This window comes from Serpula lacrymans (genome assembly GCF_000218685.1).
Source record: "Serpula lacrymans var. lacrymans S7.9 unplaced genomic scaffold SERLAscaffold_9, whole genome shotgun sequence".
NCBI classification, from domain to species: Eukaryota; Fungi; Basidiomycota; class Agaricomycetes; order Boletales; family Serpulaceae; genus Serpula; species Serpula lacrymans.
The window spans coordinates 328132-347264 of record NW_006763298.1 but is presented as its reverse complement, the minus strand read 5'-3'; the positions used below and the strand labels follow the sequence as shown (position 1 = coordinate 347264).

General features: G+C 48.7%; 7 protein-coding genes across 7 annotated transcripts; 2 read left to right on the top strand and 5 right to left on the bottom strand.

The window, feature by feature from the left end:
• Nucleotides 1-1365: 1365 nt before the first annotated feature.
• On the bottom strand, nt 1366-3642 carry SERLADRAFT_471246 (putative 1-pyrroline-5-carboxylate dehydrogenase; the record flags this gene model as incomplete). Its single annotated transcript, XM_007320519.1, has 9 exons — nt 1366-1562; nt 1626-2023; nt 2074-2242; nt 2298-2667; nt 2732-2759; nt 2812-2862; nt 2919-3022; nt 3077-3277; nt 3412-3642. The coding sequence occupies 9 exons, from the start codon at nt 3557-3559 to the stop codon at nt 1496-1498; spliced, it is 1536 nt and encodes a 511-aa protein (XP_007320581.1).
• A 547-nt stretch (nt 3643-4189) lies between these two features.
• SERLADRAFT_439563 (uncharacterized protein) lies at nt 4190-4614 on the bottom strand (the record flags this gene model as incomplete). The annotated part of the gene is made up of 2 exons (XM_007319980.1): nt 4190-4300; nt 4363-4614. 2 exons carry the CDS (start codon nt 4612-4614, stop codon nt 4190-4192), a joined length of 363 nt encoding a protein of 120 aa, XP_007320042.1.
• A 685-nt stretch (nt 4615-5299) lies between these two features.
• On the top strand, nt 5300-6396 carry SERLADRAFT_471241 (uncharacterized protein; the record flags this gene model as incomplete). Its single annotated transcript, XM_007319979.1, has 6 exons — nt 5300-5557; nt 5614-5650; nt 5700-5778; nt 5837-6150; nt 6210-6310; nt 6370-6396. Coding segments are annotated over 6 exons (810 nt in total), but the record flags the coding sequence as incomplete, so codon positions are not given.
• Nucleotides 6397-6411: 15 nt separating this feature from the next.
• On the bottom strand, nt 6412-7205 carry SERLADRAFT_471238 (uncharacterized protein; the record flags this gene model as incomplete). Its single annotated transcript, XM_007319978.1, has 2 exons — nt 6412-6613; nt 6667-7205. One exon carries the CDS (start codon nt 7090-7092, stop codon nt 6697-6699), a length of 396 nt encoding a protein of 131 aa, XP_007320040.1.
• Nucleotides 7206-8627: 1422 nt separating this feature from the next.
• SERLADRAFT_409365 (uncharacterized protein) lies at nt 8628-9903 on the bottom strand (the record flags this gene model as incomplete). The annotated part of the gene is made up of 2 exons (XM_007319977.1): nt 8628-9623; nt 9673-9903. The coding sequence occupies 2 exons, from the start codon at nt 9901-9903 to the stop codon at nt 8628-8630; spliced, it is 1227 nt and encodes a 408-aa protein (XP_007320039.1).
• A 525-nt stretch (nt 9904-10428) lies between these two features.
• Nucleotides 10429-13787, top strand: SERLADRAFT_416412 (uncharacterized protein; the record flags this gene model as incomplete). The annotated part of the gene is made up of 14 exons (XM_007319976.1): nt 10429-10788; nt 10835-10969; nt 11085-11156; nt 11212-11316; nt 11372-11425; nt 11477-11634; nt 11826-11934; nt 12004-12168; nt 12231-12431; nt 12536-12658; nt 12997-13030; nt 13086-13137; nt 13226-13260; nt 13333-13787. The coding sequence occupies 14 exons, from the start codon at nt 10435-10437 to the stop codon at nt 13386-13388; spliced, it is 1653 nt and encodes a 550-aa protein (XP_007320038.1).
• A 1186-nt stretch (nt 13788-14973) lies between these two features.
• Nucleotides 14974-18991, bottom strand: ATG4 (cysteine protease required for autophagy; the record flags this gene model as incomplete). Its single annotated transcript, XM_007319975.1, has 5 exons — nt 14974-16500; nt 16580-17260; nt 17322-17538; nt 17594-17783; nt 17839-18991. 5 exons carry the CDS (start codon nt 18989-18991, stop codon nt 15763-15765), a joined length of 2979 nt encoding a protein of 992 aa, XP_007320037.1.
• Between the last annotated feature and the right edge of the window lie 142 nt (nt 18992-19133).

The following is a 19133-nucleotide window of genomic DNA, read 5'->3' as shown; positions in this document are numbered from 1 at the left end:
CCCAGAGTAGAAGACTGAGGTAAGAACATTTTACATTATGATTTTAACTCATAGCTAAAACACTACCTTAGAACATTGTGTTTATTTCTACAGGTAGTTAATATATCACAGTCTGTTATTGCAAAGACTGAGAACATTGTGTTTCTTTCTACAGACATAAATCTCATTACTTATATATAGCTGGTACATGTAGGCTATGTCCTAGGAATATCTCAGTAATATCTTTGAGGATATATCACGTCTATATCTCACTGGCACACGACTGACACGTCTCTTGATGATACTTCAGCGATATCTCAACTATAAATCTTTAATTGGCGCGCTCGACCGCTGCCAAATCTCCGTGGGATATTGTTGCTATACTCAACAAACAATATCCTTGTAGTACTATCGTTGGACACCGGATGCAACCGATAAGAGATATGCACTTGGCTCAATGATCACTGTACAGGTAGCTAGAAAATTGTCAGATGTAGAATATAGTATAAAGAATATAATTGTGAAAGAATTTAATGAATAGCTTATCTGTAGCAACAACGACAGACCTGACACTATGCTCTTGAACTCCAGAAGTGTGAATTTTGAGGGAAAGATGGCCAGATTTGACCAGATCTCGTGCTGGGAATATTGCAATATCTTTCTAGAAAACGTCAATAGGTAGGCCCCTACAATGCCAGATACTTACTGAGCTGATTGGGGCCTCAAAACGTCTGGAGAAATGAAAACAATGATGGAGTCGTGACTAGGCGACCGAAACAGGCAATCACACACCAAGATAATCAATCAAGGACCGCTAGCTCCGCTTCGGTACGTACCGCACATACCACCAGCGTCAGGACTTGGTGTGACCTGGCTGAATTTGACTTGTAAGCTCCGCCTGATTTGGTCTGTGAGTGCCGCTGTGACCCAGCGTGACCAGAAATTGCAGAACCATTCCAAAACATGTGTTGTCTTTTCAGTTTTGTTCCGCTGCTCCAATGCTTATTTTTCTACATAGGCAGCTAGAAAACTAAAAATTATATCTCCTGGTCAAGTTCCGACAGTCTAAAGCTCAGCGACTGGTGAGTTATTCAACTTCTCCCCAGACCAATTGACCAATTGCACCTATTGTCCAACGATAGTATTCTCGGAATTTATCGGGCCTCTATGGCGGCTAGCTACTACCGACCCCGGCAGCTATAACCCAGCAATCTTTTTCCCAATATATCGAAGTCACATACTACCCGAATTGCCGTGTAAGCCGACTATATATCAGCATTTACTGGCACCGAATGTGGGACACCTGCACGCCACCCCATAGAGGACAGGCTGCAGTGCTACATCATAATGAGCTTCGCCAATTTCCGCCATTTACCTGCCCACTTAAATGTCTGGTCTGTCGCATAGGACTCGCATAAAACGATATAGCATGAAATGTACATGATACAATGGATATGATATCGACGATGACGATCATACATATATTTGACTTCATAAAACTTCTTCCACTCCTAAATTAACCCATAGCATTCAGCGTCATCTCGTGACCAAGGTTGATGTGCACCGCTTTGACGTTGGAATAGCTAGCAAAAAACCCACATTAGTGAATCATCGGTGATCATAATTCGACTAGAGCTATCACCCACTTGTGCAGTGCATACTCTCCAAGTTCACGGCCAATACCACTCTGTTTGAAGCCTCCGAATGGCACGTTCGAATGCAACTGATTCACACAATTGATCCACGTTGTACCAGCCTTAAGTTTGTGTGCCACAGAAATAGCCCGGTTCAGGTTCGTGGTGAACAGTGCGGCAGCAAGCCCGTACACCGTATCATTTGCTTGGCGCACCACGTCTTCGTCGTCTTCAAATTTGATCACAACGCCCACAGGTCCGAATATTTCTTCTTGCACGATCTTCATATCAGGCTTCGTGTTTGTGAAGATGGTTGGCTGAATGAAAAAACCTTCGGTGCCGTGGCGCTCTCCACCACTATGCACCGTAGCACCTTCTTGCTTTCCAGAATTGATATAACTCATGATACGCTGCAACCAAAGGACTCAGTAGCAGAAATATAATAAAGGTGAGGCTTTACGTTGTACTGGACTTCTGATACCTGTGGGCCCTGGAAAGTCTCACGTAAGAAGGGATCGCCAACCTTCAGGGACTGCGTCTTTGCGGTGAATCGAGCCAAAAACTCGTCGTAGACTTTCGCATGAACGAAGATCCGTGAACCTGCGCAACATGTCTGACCATGATTCCAGCTGGCAACAGGTTGCTTATCAGTGCAGGAACATGACCGGCCACCGGGTAACTCACAATATACCAAACGCTGCCCAGTTGACGGCCTGATCCAAATCGGCGTCGTCAAATATGATGTTTGGACTCTTTCCACCAAGTTCGAGCGTAACGTTCTTCAGGTTACTCTTCGATGCAGCCTCCATGATCTTGCGACCCACAAGCGTGCTACCCGTGAAAGCCACCTTTTCGATTTTCATGTGCGACGATATGGCGTTACCGACGGTGTGACCATATCCTGTGAGTATGTTAACGACACCCGGGGGAAAGCCTGCTTCATTGATGAGCTGACACATCCGAATGGCGGTTAGGGGCGTAAACTCAGAGGGCTTCAAAATAATCGTGTTTCCTGTCGCAAGGGCGGGGCCGAGTTTCCATGAAAGCATCAATACTGCAGATCGAGCAATATAAGTTTTGAGCTAGCTATGTGCCAGTGTTGAATGGCATATACGCACATGGGAAATTCCATGGGATGATTTGACCCTAATAGATACTTAGAAGCAGCGCCTTGCTTTGATAGAGGGAATATGCTTACGACAACGCCCATTGGTTCATGGCGTGTGTAGACGAGCTTTTTTTCGGTGGTCTATATAAAATGTGAGTCTTCGGAATTATATATATATTTGTTCTGCATTGAGGCACCTCGATGGTTTGTCCTGAAATTTTGTCTGCCCATCCTCCATAGTACCGAATACAGTCGATGGACCCTGCGACATCAGCGTTCCGTGCCCAGCCAAAAGTCTTGCCTGAAATAATCATATGAGTAGACAGATCTGCTTTAGAGTAAACAATGACTGAACCGTTATCAAGAGCCTCGATGGCTGCAAGTTCATCCGCATGTTCGGCCATAAGCAATGAAAGCTTTGTGAGGAGTTTGCTACGCAAAGCTCCTGGTGCGTTCAATCCCCAAACTGTGTCATAGGCCTTTTGGGCTGCTTCAACTGCGATGTCGACGTCATTTGCTGTTGCTTCTGATATTTTAGTGAGGACCTTCCCATTAGCTTAAGGGCGTCACGATCAGTCCCAGGCCGATCACCCAACAAATGAATTTCTATCACATACTGGGATTGATCACACTGATATGTCGTGATGCGATGATGAGAATGATGGATGAGGGAATAAATAACAATCTTACTCGATCGTGGTGTTATCAGAACCGTCGACAAACTGGCCGTTGATAAAAATGCCAGTGCTGAACGAGACGTTCCCCTTGAAAGTGGGATGGTTGAACTCATGGGTGAAAGTGGAAGGCATCGTGGTCTGAATGATAACCGTTGATACATGCGATGGGTAATGTGTCGAGTATATATAGTGATGAATTCGAAGCGGAGTGCCGTCTTTGGTGCTTGGTACTTACTTCATGGTCAGCTGAGCGTAAGAATTCACGATCCGTGATTGGGCTTGGGACCACAAATAATTACGTCATCCCTCCCAATGTTGGGGTTGTTACACCGTGACCATCCCACCTCATTCACCATTGGACGAACTTCAACAATACTCAGCCCTCCATTCTCCATTTAATGTTTTGGGGAGATACAAGGAGATACATTGATCGTGATCTCGGGCATTGATAGTGTATGTCGACCGAGGGGTTATGATGCATGATGCATGATGGTTGTACTACCACGTGACAATGGTTGCTTAAACGAAATATAGAGCTATAAATATCAACATTTTTCCGAACTTCACCTGAGAAAGGCCCTATTGATAGGAGGAACGACTGTCTTCCTCAATAGTTTGCCCAGGCGAGACTAGGCATGCCCCATTACTGACATTCTCGTATATACGTGGCTCCAGATATGTATGTTGTTAGTGGCTATTGGCTTATCATGATATGATACCTGAGGTGCTGATTCAGAGATTACCCAGCTACCAACCTGAAGACGTACCCCCAAATATCTGAATACTTACCATCAATATTCCTGCAACACGGCATGCTTAACAAGAAGCGTGGATAGCTCCATTATCTGCTCAATAAGGTTTCCAATCTCTGGTGTTCCGTTCTGGGCGGCTTCCTGATGAGCCTGTTACAATTCCCAGTGATTAATTGTGGTGGTATCTTGCGGGAACAAAAATTTCAACGCACCTCTATAGATTGCCATCCAACAATCATCAATGTTTCACGTCGATTCTCCAGTACTGGCCCCCAAGTAGCAGAAACCACAGTCTTTGTGTCTTGGTCAGTTAGCTGATCAAGGTGTCGTCCGAGTTCTTTCATTGCCTTCCCCTCCTTGAGAGTGGCAAACGCAAATTCTACGACAGGTGCGGAAAATGCGCTAGAAGGATAGTCCTTAAACAGAGCGTGGATCATTTCGGGAACCCCTTTAATTGCTGGCATGAGTGCAGCTTTAACGTCTGGAAAAGCTGCACTATCTGAGAAGGTCTACAGTGTGATGTTCGCATGTCTCCCACCCTTTTTGAATGCTTACTACGACCAGGCAACTCAATACAGAACCAACTTACAAATGACAAGATATAGGCCTGAGGCGTGTTAGTTCAGATATCCGATGTAGTGGTTCTGAGTTATCTAGCAGAGCTATGTTGGAATGCGTCAGGGTGCACCATGCGAGCCAATGCGACCCTGGGGCTCGTCGGCACCTTATATGAGGTTGATGATCGACAGTCATGTGTTGCCGTGGTGGCAAAACTCAAATAAAAATGACCCGGTAAGCTCAATCAGTTTGCGGCCAAGACGATATAAGTACATTGCAGATGAGCATCCAAGCTTATTTTACCTTCTTCTCTTCCAAATCCAACTAGGAAGCTCCAGCTCTACTAGCACATCGCCCCCGCACCCTGTATTGTCCACAGGGACCAGGATCGTTCCTGCATGTAACAGCAAAAGAACAGCCCCTTCCCATACTTGATATCCCATCTTCTTCGGTCACCATGCAATCTGCGACACCAAAAACAGATTTATGGTTAGAGAGATCACGTTTGGATGGAATGATACTAGGGGCAGTGTCATATGGTGCTTCCTCTACAAATTAATAACTGTCGTCGATGTCTAAACTTAGTCCACCAGGGATGTTTTTCATGCTCACTGTCCAAGCTGCTAACGCACTTCTTCAAAAACCACGATATGGATGCAAAATTGCAGACCACCGTGCCGTCCTGTTGGGCTACATATTCATTACGTTCGCTCTGGGAACCATCGGCTTTGCAGGAAACGTCAAGTACACCGAGATGGTATGGATTGATCTACGTGATTCTCCTGGGGGCCCTGCTGCACTGATAGAAAATGAATTGGATTACTGGATAAATCTAATGGCGCTAGCTTGGTACGATAAATGCATACGTGACGTGAAAATCCGGTTGATTGGTTTGTCTCTAACAGCTATTACATCATGGAATGGTTTATGGAAGCCTTGTTGGTAAGGGATCTGCATCAGGGACGAAGTGGAGACTAAACACCTTGGCTAGCTGCACCGTTGCTTCATTATTTGGAACTGGGAGAAATACATCATTATTCCAATGACCACCCTCTTTCTAGCCATGGTCGGTCAGTCCAATCGGTTTATGTGCTCAATTCCCTACATTCTCATTTCCTGGTCATGTAGCTATGTCCATTCTTGTCCTCGCAGAGTCAAGTGGGGCTGTATTTTACAACATCAACACCCAAATTGCGTATCTTTGCATAGAGGTCGGCATAACTGTCATATACACCATTCTTGTCACGTCGCGTCTGCTCTCCATGCGCAGGCAGATGAAAGATATTCTCGGTCAGGAACATGTACGAACATACGAGGCAGTTGTTGCAATGGTCATAGAGTCTGCTGCCTTTTACTCTATAGTCGGGATCATTTTCATCATCACGTTCGCCATCCATTCGAACATTTCAAACCTCGTATTTCTTGCCATCAGCCACATCCAGGTATGTGTGTTTGCCTATCGGAATCATGTTTCGCGTGCTGGACTGATTCATGTATTTAGGGCATTGCACAATTGCTCATCATTATTCGTGTGGCTCAAGGCCGTGCTTACTCTAGCGGTACAGTCCATACGGGTAACGGCACCTCGTTAGAATTCAACGGGTCAGCATCTAAGTCTAAGGATGTTGTCAACGCGGCGGAGACTGATCATTCATACGGAGTGTCCGACGTTGTTCGCAGCACAGACTCTACTGTAAGCGTTAAGCAAAGGACCTTTCTACATTCTTCCAGCGAGGCCGACGCAGAATATGACAAAAGGGAGGAGGTATAGCAGGTGAAACTTGCCAGATCATGATTCGTGCACATAGAAAATCATGATGTATATATCTGCTTTGTCAATATGCTGTAATTTATCTGTACATTCAGGCGCCTGGTCAATGCCCCAAAGTCCGCAGAAGTCATTGCCTATCAACGCCATTGATGAATTTTTCATATTGCCTTGCAGCACGTTTACTCACCCAAGTCTTGTTTCGGATCTTTGGTGATATTTAATACACCAGCCAGTTCTCCGCTTTCAGCAATGCTGCATCCCACTCATCCCCCTTCTCCCAGACAGCAACACTCTCCACTTCGTCTCTTCCAAGTTTCAAGCCGTTATACAGATGAGGAAACATCCCCTCCCCTCCACGTGGACCACAAATCTCAGCCTTTGGGTCCTCCCATCTGATATTCTTCTCGATCTCATCATACGGGATACGCAAAATGTACACACGGCGGTCTTCGGCGAAGAAATATTTCAGTGTGCCTGGGACCTGAACTGCTGTGGAAAGATGGACGAAGCCAGACGTTTCGTCGATAGTGCTGACTGGAAGTCTTTCAGGGAGGGGATCTGGAGGAGCGGAGGTAGAGGAAATGAGCTTGTAGACATAGGTAGGTTTCGACATGATGTATGTAGTGCGATGTTCAATGCAGTTGACAGGAAATGAAATGGAACACTAATGATCTCAGCTAAGACTCTTCTAAGGTGCTTAAGCTTACAAGTGTTATCAATAACATCGCTAAACGATCCGATGTACCTGCCAGTTTTATCACGTTATTTATATATCAGGTGCGACATATGGCCTGGTGAGAATTTGAAACTTGTAATGTGTTTTGTATGCTATCACTTGTATTATCATGTGCTTTCGTGAGACTTCGACACATTCACGATATTGTTATGCTATACTTTGCCCCTATTCACGTCAGTTACAGTGAAAGAGTCGACCCCCTTCTATCAAGAGGCCTCAGGCCTCAGATCGGCTGACAGATAATTACGGAACCTCGCCCTGGGGAGTCTGTACATGAAGACAGCTATGAGTGATAGTACTCACAACATCCTCAGTCGCGGTTGTCGCCCATTTTTATACGTATTCCAGCTTCAGATGGAGCCTCGATTTACAAAAGAATAAGCGAGAAATGGAATTCTCGTTCCAATCTCCCGCCCTGTATATAGTATCATGTCACGATTTGAAGTAACGGATGATCCCATGCGACAAGTGAACTGAGCGTAGTCAAATAGTCCAGCACAGGCCTCAAATAGGACCGTGGAATGACTAGATAGAGGGTGGGAATCCTGCGTCCCCTCAGCAGCGACGAGAAGAGATGCAGATGCAGATAACTCGTGTTCGCATTCGGATATTTAAATAGGCAAGATAGCGGTGACGTGAACCTTGGAACAAATTATTGAGCAGATGCAATATAACAAGTGATGGATCAAGTACTAGAAATAATTCAAAGCATTGGACCGTCAGGAAATAGAGGTCGTTGACCACACCGAACAAGTAGCTGCTCGAGGAATTCGAGAGTTTACATTTAGGTGCTACTCATCGGAACCCAAGACGGAGACCTGGAGCTCGCTGGTGGGTGTAGTCCGAAAAGAGAAAAGCGACAGGTAAGAAAAAGACGACGGGGATTAGAAGAGGTGGTGTCCAGAATGGATGAATGATCTCCCTGATGACAATGTGAACGACGTGGTGGAGCAGACTGATTTTGCAATGCATAGCCATACCATATTAGTCCTATCCAAGAAAAGAAGTATAGTGCCGGAGTGATCCTAAACCGAGGCGAGAAGAGATCGTTGTGTATATCGGAATGGCGGAGGGTATGAAGGACAAGATAGATGGAGGTGTCCTCCATATGAGCATCCGCTAGCGAGGACTATTATATCAGGTCTGACAGGACACTTAGGACTGGCTCGGATATGCTGACTTTCCGAGGACATTCTGGAATGGATGTCACAGTGAAAAATAACGATCCTTTCCAAGTAGTCTTACTACCATCTCATGGCCTGAATTGAGATCCATCATGAATAATGAAGACATCTTATTAGTACAAAGGCTGACATTTCACTTTCGCTTCCACTAAATCCATGTCCGATTTTCGTCTAACCGCCATATTTTAGTCATTATGGATCATGCGAACCGTACTTGGTAGCTGACCTTTAGTTCGCAACACATGCAATGCCCAAATTGACTCTGACTGCCTTGCCGTCATCGGCCTCGTCTGTGAAAGTTATTTTCGTTTCAGGTCGAAAGACCAGGCAGCACGACGAGCCGCCAAAATGAAACATCCCCATCTGGTCGCCCTTCCTGATTCCCTCCCCTTCCTTCACCGTCACTTCACAGCTCGACACCTCTCCCATCCCAACGGCAATGAAGCACACCAAGCCAATTTCCGGATTGTCTGATTGGACAAAAATCAATGCACGAGTAGCCACTGCGGTGATAAAGTCCAGGGAGCGAAAGAGGACATCACCCTCTTTGTCATCGGGGACAGCGGCGAAATAAGTGCCGGGGACAACGACAGTCTTCGCAATCAGTCCAGTGACGGGACTGTGCCAGCGGTGGTAGTCGGTAGGGCTCAGGTAAGCCTGATAAACTGTCCCGCCAACAAATTGGTTCGCGAGTGGATCGTTGTTGAGCATGTGGAAGAGGGAGTATGGTTGACCTTTGATCCAAAATTTGTCTTGCTCCTTGACGTTGTAGCCCTTGTTATAGACCGTAGACTCGCAGGGGTTACTGATGAACCTGGTGTCGTCGGGAAAAACTGGGAACACATTATCCCTCAAGCGTCTGGTGAAGAAATCGTCCCAAGAGGTGAATCCCCAGAACTCCTTGGACGTATCACAAACAAAGACATCGGCAAAATCGGGCCTTTCCTCCTGCGCCTCGGGGCTGAACCAGCCGTTAAGATTGGTGGTAAGGACACTGCGCGATGCAGGCGAAGCGAGGTAGTTGGACCAGACTTTGAGTACTTTGAAGAAGTGGTCATTGATCTTTGGATAGAGGAAGGCGGCCATGCCTGCTTGGGTATTCATGAAGGAATTGATGACGGCGTTCATTGGAACCGTGACTTGACCACCCTGGTCTGAGTGGTACTCGATAGATTCTGCGATGATGGTATCGAAGAGACAGAGCATCATCTTCCAGTCTGTGACCTAATGAGGTGTGAGTGTATGGGTATGGCACTGAACAAGGGCAACTGACGTTTTTGTGGCCGTCTTTACCGACCGGTTCGTCATTTGACATTTGTGTAAAGTACATGAAAGCTTGTGGATCGTCCCGGATGAGGGTATGGAACTCTGCGATGACGGGATGGGAGTACTGGTCTGGAGCGGACACGGGAGCTCTGTGTAGCTGCAAGATCTTTGCATGTATCCATTTTCTGAGGACTTGAGGGTCCTTTGGCAGCCATCCGCGGTGTTGATTCATAGGCATTGTAAGCTTTGGAGGATGGTGGTCAGGGTGAGAGATAGGTAAGAGAGACGGAACTTACGATAGAGATGGATGGGTAGAAGGGGTGTGGAATGGTGGGTGGATTAGAGGATTTTTGTATGGCATGGGCAGTTGAGGCCATGAGAGTGCGAAAGGACAGGTGATGGGAGGGGTGGACGGTATTCGGGTTGCTGGATATGGGTGGAATGGTGGAATGGAATCGACAGGTGTGAATGATTGATTGGGCAGCCGAAAAGAAGAGATTGTTTGTGCATTCTGATGGTGATAACCCCAAAAGCTGAGCGAGTAAGGGAGAAGGGGAGGGTATGTAAGTAATGGAAGTGGCGAGGCGAAGAGAACAGGACTGAGTGGTCGGATGAGTAATTGACCCCTGATGACGTGGGTCGGGTGACAGTGGAGAGGAACAGGGAGGCACGGGCGGTGCTGTGCCTCAGTGATGGGATCAGCGCATGGCTTACGGCATCGCTCGTCATTCTATTTTATTGTACGGCGGATGAGCTGACAGTCGTCGCCATGTTCCGCCTCGTTCTCGCTCTGAGCTGGCTCAGACTCGTCTCTTCTTCTTCCTGGTCTGCTCTCAACGACTCCCTCGATGGCAGCCTGTTCTCCGCTCGTCCCCTTGCCCTCCCCTGCTTCTCCTCCTTCAACAACACCCCCGTCCACCCAGACCCCAGTGCATGCGCTCTTCTACAACAAAACTATTCTAATGCCACCTACAAGTCCTCCCTCTACCCCAACACCATGCAGCCAGAATGGGGCACGTGCATGACCACCCACAGCCAGTGTCTCCTCGACTACACCGACCCCACAAACCCACTTGCCTTTCTCGACGCTTCCTGCGACCAGGGAAGCATCTCGCCCTACTACGTCCGTCTCTCCTCTCCCCCCCTCTCTCCCACTCACCCTCCTCCAGATCGATGTACGCTCTCCACAAGACGTGCTCACCGCTTTCTCTTTTGCAAACGCTACTGGCATCCCCCTCTCCATCAAGAACTCGGGTCACGACTACAAGGGCCGCTCAAACATCCCCAGCTCTCTCGCTCTATGGGTCAGTTTATTTATCTCTTACCCTTCCCTCATTAACAATCTTCATCAAGACTCGCAACCTCAATTCCGTGGGTATCTCCCCCCCCCTCTCGATCATATCCCTTACCCCCTCTTAGATGACTTATAACGCCTCTTTCGTACCGGAAGGCTGTCCCTCCTCGCAGTCGTATAATACAATCACAACAGGCGTACGTCCTCCCCCCCCCCCCCCTTCTCGTTCTCTCTATTTACTCCCCGCAACAGGCCGGAAACAACTTTCAGGATCTCTACGCTTTCGCCGATCAGAACAACGTCACCTTGATCGGTGGATATGCACAGACGGTGGGCGCAAGCGGCGGCTGGGTCATGGTGCGTTCGCGCCATCTGTCACTTTTACCTATTCCAACCCTTTCCCCTTTCCCAGGGCGGCGGTCACAGCGTTCTCTCTCCTGTGTACGGGCTGGGCATAGATCGCGTCGTAAGTTCCCTTCTCACCCATTCCATCTCCCGCCTCACAAACACAACCCAGCTCCAATTCCTCGTAGTAACCCCCTCTGGCCTCACCCTCACCGCCAACTCTTGTCAAAACACCGACCTCTTCTGGGCCCTCCGTGGAGGCGGCGGCGGCACCTTTGGCGTTGTCCTCGAGTCCACCCATAGGGTCGAAGGGAGGCTGTCCATGCAAGTGTGAGTGAGACTTTTTTTCATTTCTCATTGAGCAGTTGGCTTTTGGCATGTCGTTTTGACAAAGCGGCTGGACTCTTGAGCGAGGTGTGGTAAACTGGTTTGAGCGTCGGATGCGAGACGCCGCAATACACCTCACCCGAATCCCACCACTCTACTTCAGTCACAACTATCGCTAACGCATCCCAACGCAGCGCGTCCCTCAGCATGAATGCCACGTCCACAAATATGCGCGCCTACTACGAGATCCTCGTCAACAACTCGATGCAGTGGGCGTCGGAGGGATGGGGTGGACATATCGTCGTGAGCTTCTCTCTTCCTTTATCCTTTTCCTCCAATCCAGTCTATCATTAATTATTAACGACCCCATAGGACTCCGCCATTAACTACGTCACTCCCCTACTTTCACTCGCAGAGGCTCAAGCTTCGATGGAGCCCATCGCGTCGTACGTCACCTCGCAGGGCGGTAGCGTCGTCATTGAGACTATGGACTCGTGGTATGACTATTTTGAGAAGTACGTGGTGCCGACTCAGGAGGTGCTCCCTTTCTTTCTTCCCCTTCCCTCTCCCAAAAAACTCACCATCACCTCACCCCACAGTCCGTCGCCCGACTCCTCGCCATTGGCTCGCGACTCATGCCACAGAGCGTCTTCATTTCCCCCACCCTCTCTTCGCAACTCGTCGACCTCCTACTCACATTTCCGCTCGTGTACATCCCCGTCGTCGGGCCTGTGCTGTACAACGAGACGGCTGCGAACGAGACGAGTGCGACACCCGCGTGGAGGGACAGTCTCTGGCACGTGAGTCACCCTTTCATTTCCCCTTCCTGTTATCATCTCACACTCACACCCGTACCCCCATCCCACATTCACCTCACCGTCCCATGTACTACCACCGTGCGCAGGTAAACACGGGTTTGATGTGGTACTTCAACACTTCGACGGCGGATGTGAACGCGAATTTTGGGCTTGTGCATAATTATACGCTGGCTATGACGGAGATTGCGCCTGATTCGGGGGCTTATCTCGTGAGTTCTTTTTGTCTTTTCTCTCCATTCGCTAGTTTTGCGTCTTTTTTTCGATTTGCGTTTGAGAACTTGGGACCGCTGTTTTCGCGTTTATTCTCTCTTCCAGCTTGTCTCTCCTGCACAACGTACGTTTTGCTGTGTGATACACTGCCTTTCGCGTATTGTCTTACCCCCACATCCCCCCCGCTACGAGAAAACACCGAGTGCTGAGTTGGATGCATGGCGCGCGTCTGCCGTCCCTTCGTCATCACGTCCCATTTTCTTCTTCGTAGTTTATATTAATAACCTACATTCCATCAGGTTGACACCTAACACTAATTAATTCTTTCCCCTCGCAGAATGAAGGCGACGTATATCAGTCTGACCACGAGAGTAAGCGTTTCCCCCTTCCATCCTCCCACCACTCATGCTCACGCTCCCCTCATAGCGGCGTTTTGGGGCGACAACTACTCCGAACTCCTGAGCATCAAACAGAAATAGTAAGTACCCGCGATATACCGTCTTCTGGCGCGAAGTGCACTTTGCATTGTGAATGAGTTGACTCACCATCATTTTTGGTGCGCGTAGCGACCCGTGGGGGCTGCTTGATTGTTGGCAATGTGGTACGTTTTCTTTTCTTTTATTCCTTTAGCCTTTGGTTTTAGTTTGAACCTTGGTTTTGCGCGTTTAAATAGTCGGTTGGAAAGGTCATTCAAACAAGGATTTCGAGTGCTACTTTCCCTCACCCTAACCGCGCATTCAATGAACATCAATATCCCAATCACTCAACCCGAAATTTTGACCCGCGACACTCGATCTCCCCCTCACCCTCATCAAAGCTTGTCTACGCCACTTTCCGACACCACTTTTCGTTCGTTTTGTTCGTCGCGTCCTTTTCGTTCTTGGGCTTTTCCCACTTGGAACTAGATGAATCAATTCAATCCTAATTCAACCTCACTGTACTGGGCCTTCTCTCGATGTTTTTTTTATTGACGTTTTTGGTTTTGAGAACGAGGAAAGGAGAAGAGGAGGAGGAGGAGGAGGAGGAGGAGGAGGAGAGGAAGAGAACGACATCATTATTTATTTATTTACTTACTACCCCCCCCAATCTGCGACTACATATCTCCAATCCATAATACCATGCTCACCCACCCTTTGTGCTCCAAGGTACAAACTCGCAACTTGTGTCGGTTTTGTTCCGCATCGAGAGCTGTTCACAAAGTGACCGTGATGCAGCAGCCAAGTGCGATAGCGATGGTCGATGAAGAGATAACTTGGGAGCCTGTAAAGTGAAAGAACATAAGTGAACATACCTCAGCGTTAGGATCAACAATTGAGGTATGAAGTCGTCATGTGATGAGAATGAACGAACTATGAATCTATGACGCATTGATGTTTGTCGTCATCGCACTCATCCAACGAAGGTCAATTTCAAGATTATAACTCTCTCTCTCAAGTCCATCAACTCGATATAAAAATGCCTCGTCCAAATGGAATCCTCAAACTATTTCGCCCATTTTTTCGTCTCGTAGGCATGTCTACCTCTGCAAACCAACTTGAACAGGAGTATCCTCCTGGCTTTACGGATGTTGCTTACTGGGAGGCCACACTTCTTAAAGACTATCAGTCTTTACTGCCTACTGAGGGCCCCGCTAATCGTGCTCGGATGAGGACAATGAAAGTCGCAGAGTTGCGGAGGTATAAGGAGAGGGGAGGGTCTGAGCATGAGTACCTTGTGGTAAAAATCACACGGTTAGGTTATAGTGATAGGTATTTGCGCATAGAACGGAGCGGAGGTGACTTCAATGCGCATGTCCCATCATCAAGCTCCGCAAACTCATCTAAGTCATCACTGTCCCACTCCCCAACCTGGTCAACAAATGTCTACAACACAACATTATCTGCCATTATCGGGTTACCAGCAAAGGACCAGGTTTTGCGGATTGGATCCTGGCCAAACGACAAGAAAATCGAGAGAGTGAAATGCGAGAAGGAGTGTCCATTGATACTCTACGACCTGGCCATCCTATCCAGGGTGGTCCATGAACACTCGGACCTGTACAAGCTCCTTCGTCGCCAGTGCTACTGGTATGCAGACATTATTGTTCGCGTACTAGAAGCTACATATCAAGGAGTCAAGGTTCCTGACTCATCACAGGATGACGAAGACAAATTAGTGGAGATCTGGGCCACTGAGGCCCTTGACTCGGCAGGGGGAAAATGGAAACAGATTCCCATCCACAATGTGCGCCCCTCAATCCTGAACGAGATTAAGGACCTGTTCAATCAGCGCCGAGAAGAGGTATATAACAAGGTGTGTTTCTTATTAATGATTTATTATATTTAATACAAACTACAACATTTATTTACCTTAGATACAGGAGGTGGAGGAAGCGGTTCGGGAAGCAGAAAGGATTGTAATCAAGGAGCGGGAGGCAAGGAGCGTGGCAGAGGAAGCGGTTCGAGAAGCAGAAAGGATTGTAATCAAGGAGCGGGAGGCAAGGAGCGTGGTGGAGGAAGCGGTTCGAGAAGCAGAAAGGATTGTAATCAAGGAGCGGGAGGCAAGGAGCGTGGTGGAGGAGCGTATCCAAGAGCTCGAGCATTTGCTCAACCTCGGAAACATCAACTCCAGCCAACCTGCATCCTGACGAGATGCCATTTTTGTTTTCCTTTGTTTTACATGTTACTACCATTTTGAAGTCAAGCCCTCCATCGAGTCAACATCCCGAAGTCTTTGAGAAAGAGGACAAGATTATTGCTTCAGACGAGTATAGTGGCTTAAATAATTCCCTTCCAAGTCGCTATGTTGGTGCGTATTGTGTGTAGTGAGAGAATGGGAGAGGGGTATAACTATTAAAGCAGTAACTGACTGTGACAATGTACATAGTTACAATGTTGACACTGGTCCAGTTCTGAAATTTGGGAAAAGAGGCACGAGGAGAAAATGAAGGGCACCTTAAGAACAAAGTGAGGCAAGTGAAGAGAAAGAAGAAGTGACAGAATCTCATAATACACGTCCGTACAGACTTGACGAGAAATAACAAAAGAGGCGACCTTGGTGAGCAAAAAGACGCAGAAGAACGAAGAAGATACTTCACAGCCCGCCCTAGCCGCTGAACAGTCACCTACACCAACTCCCCATCATCCGTCGTCAAGATTCCCTTGACGCCCCCACTCTGCGTGCGTCCCCCGTCCCTCGCACGCGCATTGTTCATCCGTCTCTCGATATCACCTCTCACCTCCACAGCCCCCCCCTCGCCGTGAAAACTCTCCTCCAACGAGCGCGGAAATGGGAAGTGCTCGGGCGGGGTGGGCGGCTTCATAATTGGCACAGCAGCTTTCTTCGACTTCTTCCCTTTCTTACTCTTCCCTTTACTGCTGGTGCTACTCGCAGACCCGTTTGATTTGGTCTTCTCCATCGGCGGCGCGGTGGGCGGGTGTGTCGGGGACACGGGCGTCGGTACGGAGGGATCGATCCAGTCGTCATCATCATCAATACCCTCGCCTCCTTCGTCGTCCTCCCCAAATCGATCAGACCCACGTTTTCCTTTCCCCTCAACACCTGCTCGTCCTTCCTTGTCTTCTTCAAATGAGGTTGAGCTCGGCCCAGGCGTTATCGGCCCAATCGGGTCTTCCTCAGTGTCAACCTCAGAGCTCTTTCCTCCACCCTTGAGGCTCGCATCAGGCGACGTCGACGGCGAACGGGTGTCAAAGTATTGTTCATCCGCACCCTCCTCCGCATCGACCTCCATCATATCGTCAGGCTCCGAAATGGACTCGAGCCCCATGAACTCGTCCGAGTCGGACGGCCATGTTGGGGGCTCATCCTGGACGGTGAAGATCGTTTTGTGGCGATGCATGAGCTGTTGATCGTATCCAAACAAAGAATAATAGGTTAGATGTATGATTACAGTAATAGATGAAGCGAAAAGGTATGCGTACGTCATTGACTCTCCTCCGGAAATCGAACCAGTCGTTTTCGTCTTTGCACAAAAATCCAAGGAGCATACTCGGATCAAGCCCACTCATGGGCATCTTCCTCACCCGATCGCAATGGAACGTCCTGAGTTGATCCGGGCTATACGCATTCACATAATGTTCCGCCATAGGATCCAATGCTTCTCCTGCTCCCTCGCTGTCACCCCAACCAAGCTCACGCACATCCATATCAGAACTAATTTCAGGCGACGCAGGCAGACTCGCATTCTGCCAGCGTTGCGAGTGTGTGTAAGGTTGGGACGATACACTTGAGGCTACACTGGACGATGTCGAGAGTTGGTGCTGTAGCGGCGAAGGTGACATCGGTGCATGGTACGAAAACGTCGATGATCCTGTGCGAACCGACGAAGGCGAGGTTGGCGAGCGGTAGTGGTTCGAAGTTGGCGAGCGCTGGTTAGTGCGCCTATCTGACACATTATCGGGGGTTGTCTCGCGCTCCCAACGGTTCCGCGTCATCAAGCTGGAAGCCTCCGTAGCAGGTGGAGCAGGCCGGAGAGGTACCGCAGGCCGTGCGTGGTGTGGATCAAGATAGAATAGGTTATCTGCTTGAGAGCCCATGAAATAATAAGACGAAGAGGGGCGCCCGCCGGCGATGCCGACGGATTGCGGGAAAGTATACAAAGCCTGACGTGTACGGCACCGTCATCAGTATCCAGCGATAAGGTCGAAGAGTTCTAATGCTCACCTTAATGGTATCATAATAAATAGGATTTACCCCGTCTAGGCCCAGACGGATTCCGATGAGGACTATGACAGCACGGCCTCCCCAAGACACTTTTGCATGTCGTCGTGGAGAACCGATATACGCATTTGACGCAGCGTACACATCGGATTGAAATATTACACCGTCAGAAGCGACAGACACCCCAAGACCAGCTTCAGGGAAGGCATGTACAAGTGTTCTAGTATGGGTTAGCAATCATGCAAGGAAGTAGCCACAATAAATTGACGCCTTACTTGATTGCACCTGCGGCGGTACTGGGTCCGAACCACTGTCCGACATCTTTGCCTAAATCTTTGCCGGCAAGGGCCATGCGATGTACACTGAACGGTGACTGGGGAGAGGGAGTATCGAAAAACCATGTAATAATTTGAACATATGTAGCGTAGTCGGTCGTATGGACAGGATATGGGGGACGACGCCAATCTGCTCGAAAAGCATGAAGAACAGATACAATAGATATAAGATAGCAGATACCCACCTCTTCCTAGATGGAGATGAAGGAGGGCATTGGCTAATAGTGATTGTCCGGTGCGCAACATACAGCCCCAGCCAGCATCGCTAGTCCAGCCCTTTTCTCCTCCCACGGGCCAGTTCCATCTTTTGGGTTGAGGACTCGAAGGTAGTGGACCTTGCGATGCAACAGCCATCTCTGATTCGAGGGCGGAGAGAGTTGAATCCCTGATGGGGTAGAACTGAGATCGATAAGTAAGCCATATTCGAGAAGTAAAGTCAGCGTAAAAAACAGGGGGCCAGTTACTGCCAGGATGTTTGGCAGAGGGAGGTTGCGACTGTGATAGTTCTGAGACAGTCTGAGAAGAAGAAGCAGAAGAGCGAAATGATGGAGATCGACGAGATTCGACTGAGCTGCGACGACCTGGGGTGACAGGTGGTGGTGGTGGTTCATAGCCAAGGTGCTGAACGCCCAGAAGCCATATTGGCTCTGAGCACTTATCTGGGGTTGAGTCGCTGTCCATGAGGAAGCGCATTGCGCGGTCTAGGTGACCTTTCCCATGCTTTGCTGCGGTAAGAAGGGCAGAGCTTTTACCTTTGGGAGAAGCGGTGGCTGAGGAAAGATGGGATTGAGAGAGGAGGGAAGGCAGTGAAAGATCAGTGGATGATGTGCTGAAGGTATGAGAGAGCCAGCCGGACAATCTTGTTGGGAGATCTGCTATGCGGGCTGATGAAGAGCTAGAGTAGAGGGAGACTGAGGGGTGAATGTCTGATACGGTGCTGAGGGGACGTTCTGAGCGAGCGCGTGTGCGAGGCATGTCTGCGGGTTCAATTATTACGGGTGGTTCGTCGAATGAATCCTCACGTTCGCTATCGAAGTTATTATCAGGATGGGATGAGCGGGGTGTGGATTTGTCGTCTCTTGACTTCCCACCCAGGAATCTTGTTTTTCTGGGATTGTTGTTGGTAGATTGTTTGGGCGACGATGGCTCTGATGGATGCTGGACGAGACTCGACGAGCTCGAGCTTGCAATGCTGGCACTGCTGCCACCAGCAGTGGGATCTGTCATGGATTTAGACCGGTCACGGCCTTGCTTCTGGAGGAATTTTGAGAGCTTTGAGCCATGGTTGGGGACGGGAGAGGACGGGGAGGGCGTGTTACGGGAGTGTTTGGTAGCCATGGGTGATGAGGAGAGCGTGCTCGACGATGTGCGCGACGACGACGAGAGAGTCGAAGCGATGGGTGTCGTGTCGACCAATTCCTTGTTTGGGTTGTTTACCGTCGGCTCTTCACTTCGGCATTCTGCCACTCGACTCACTCTT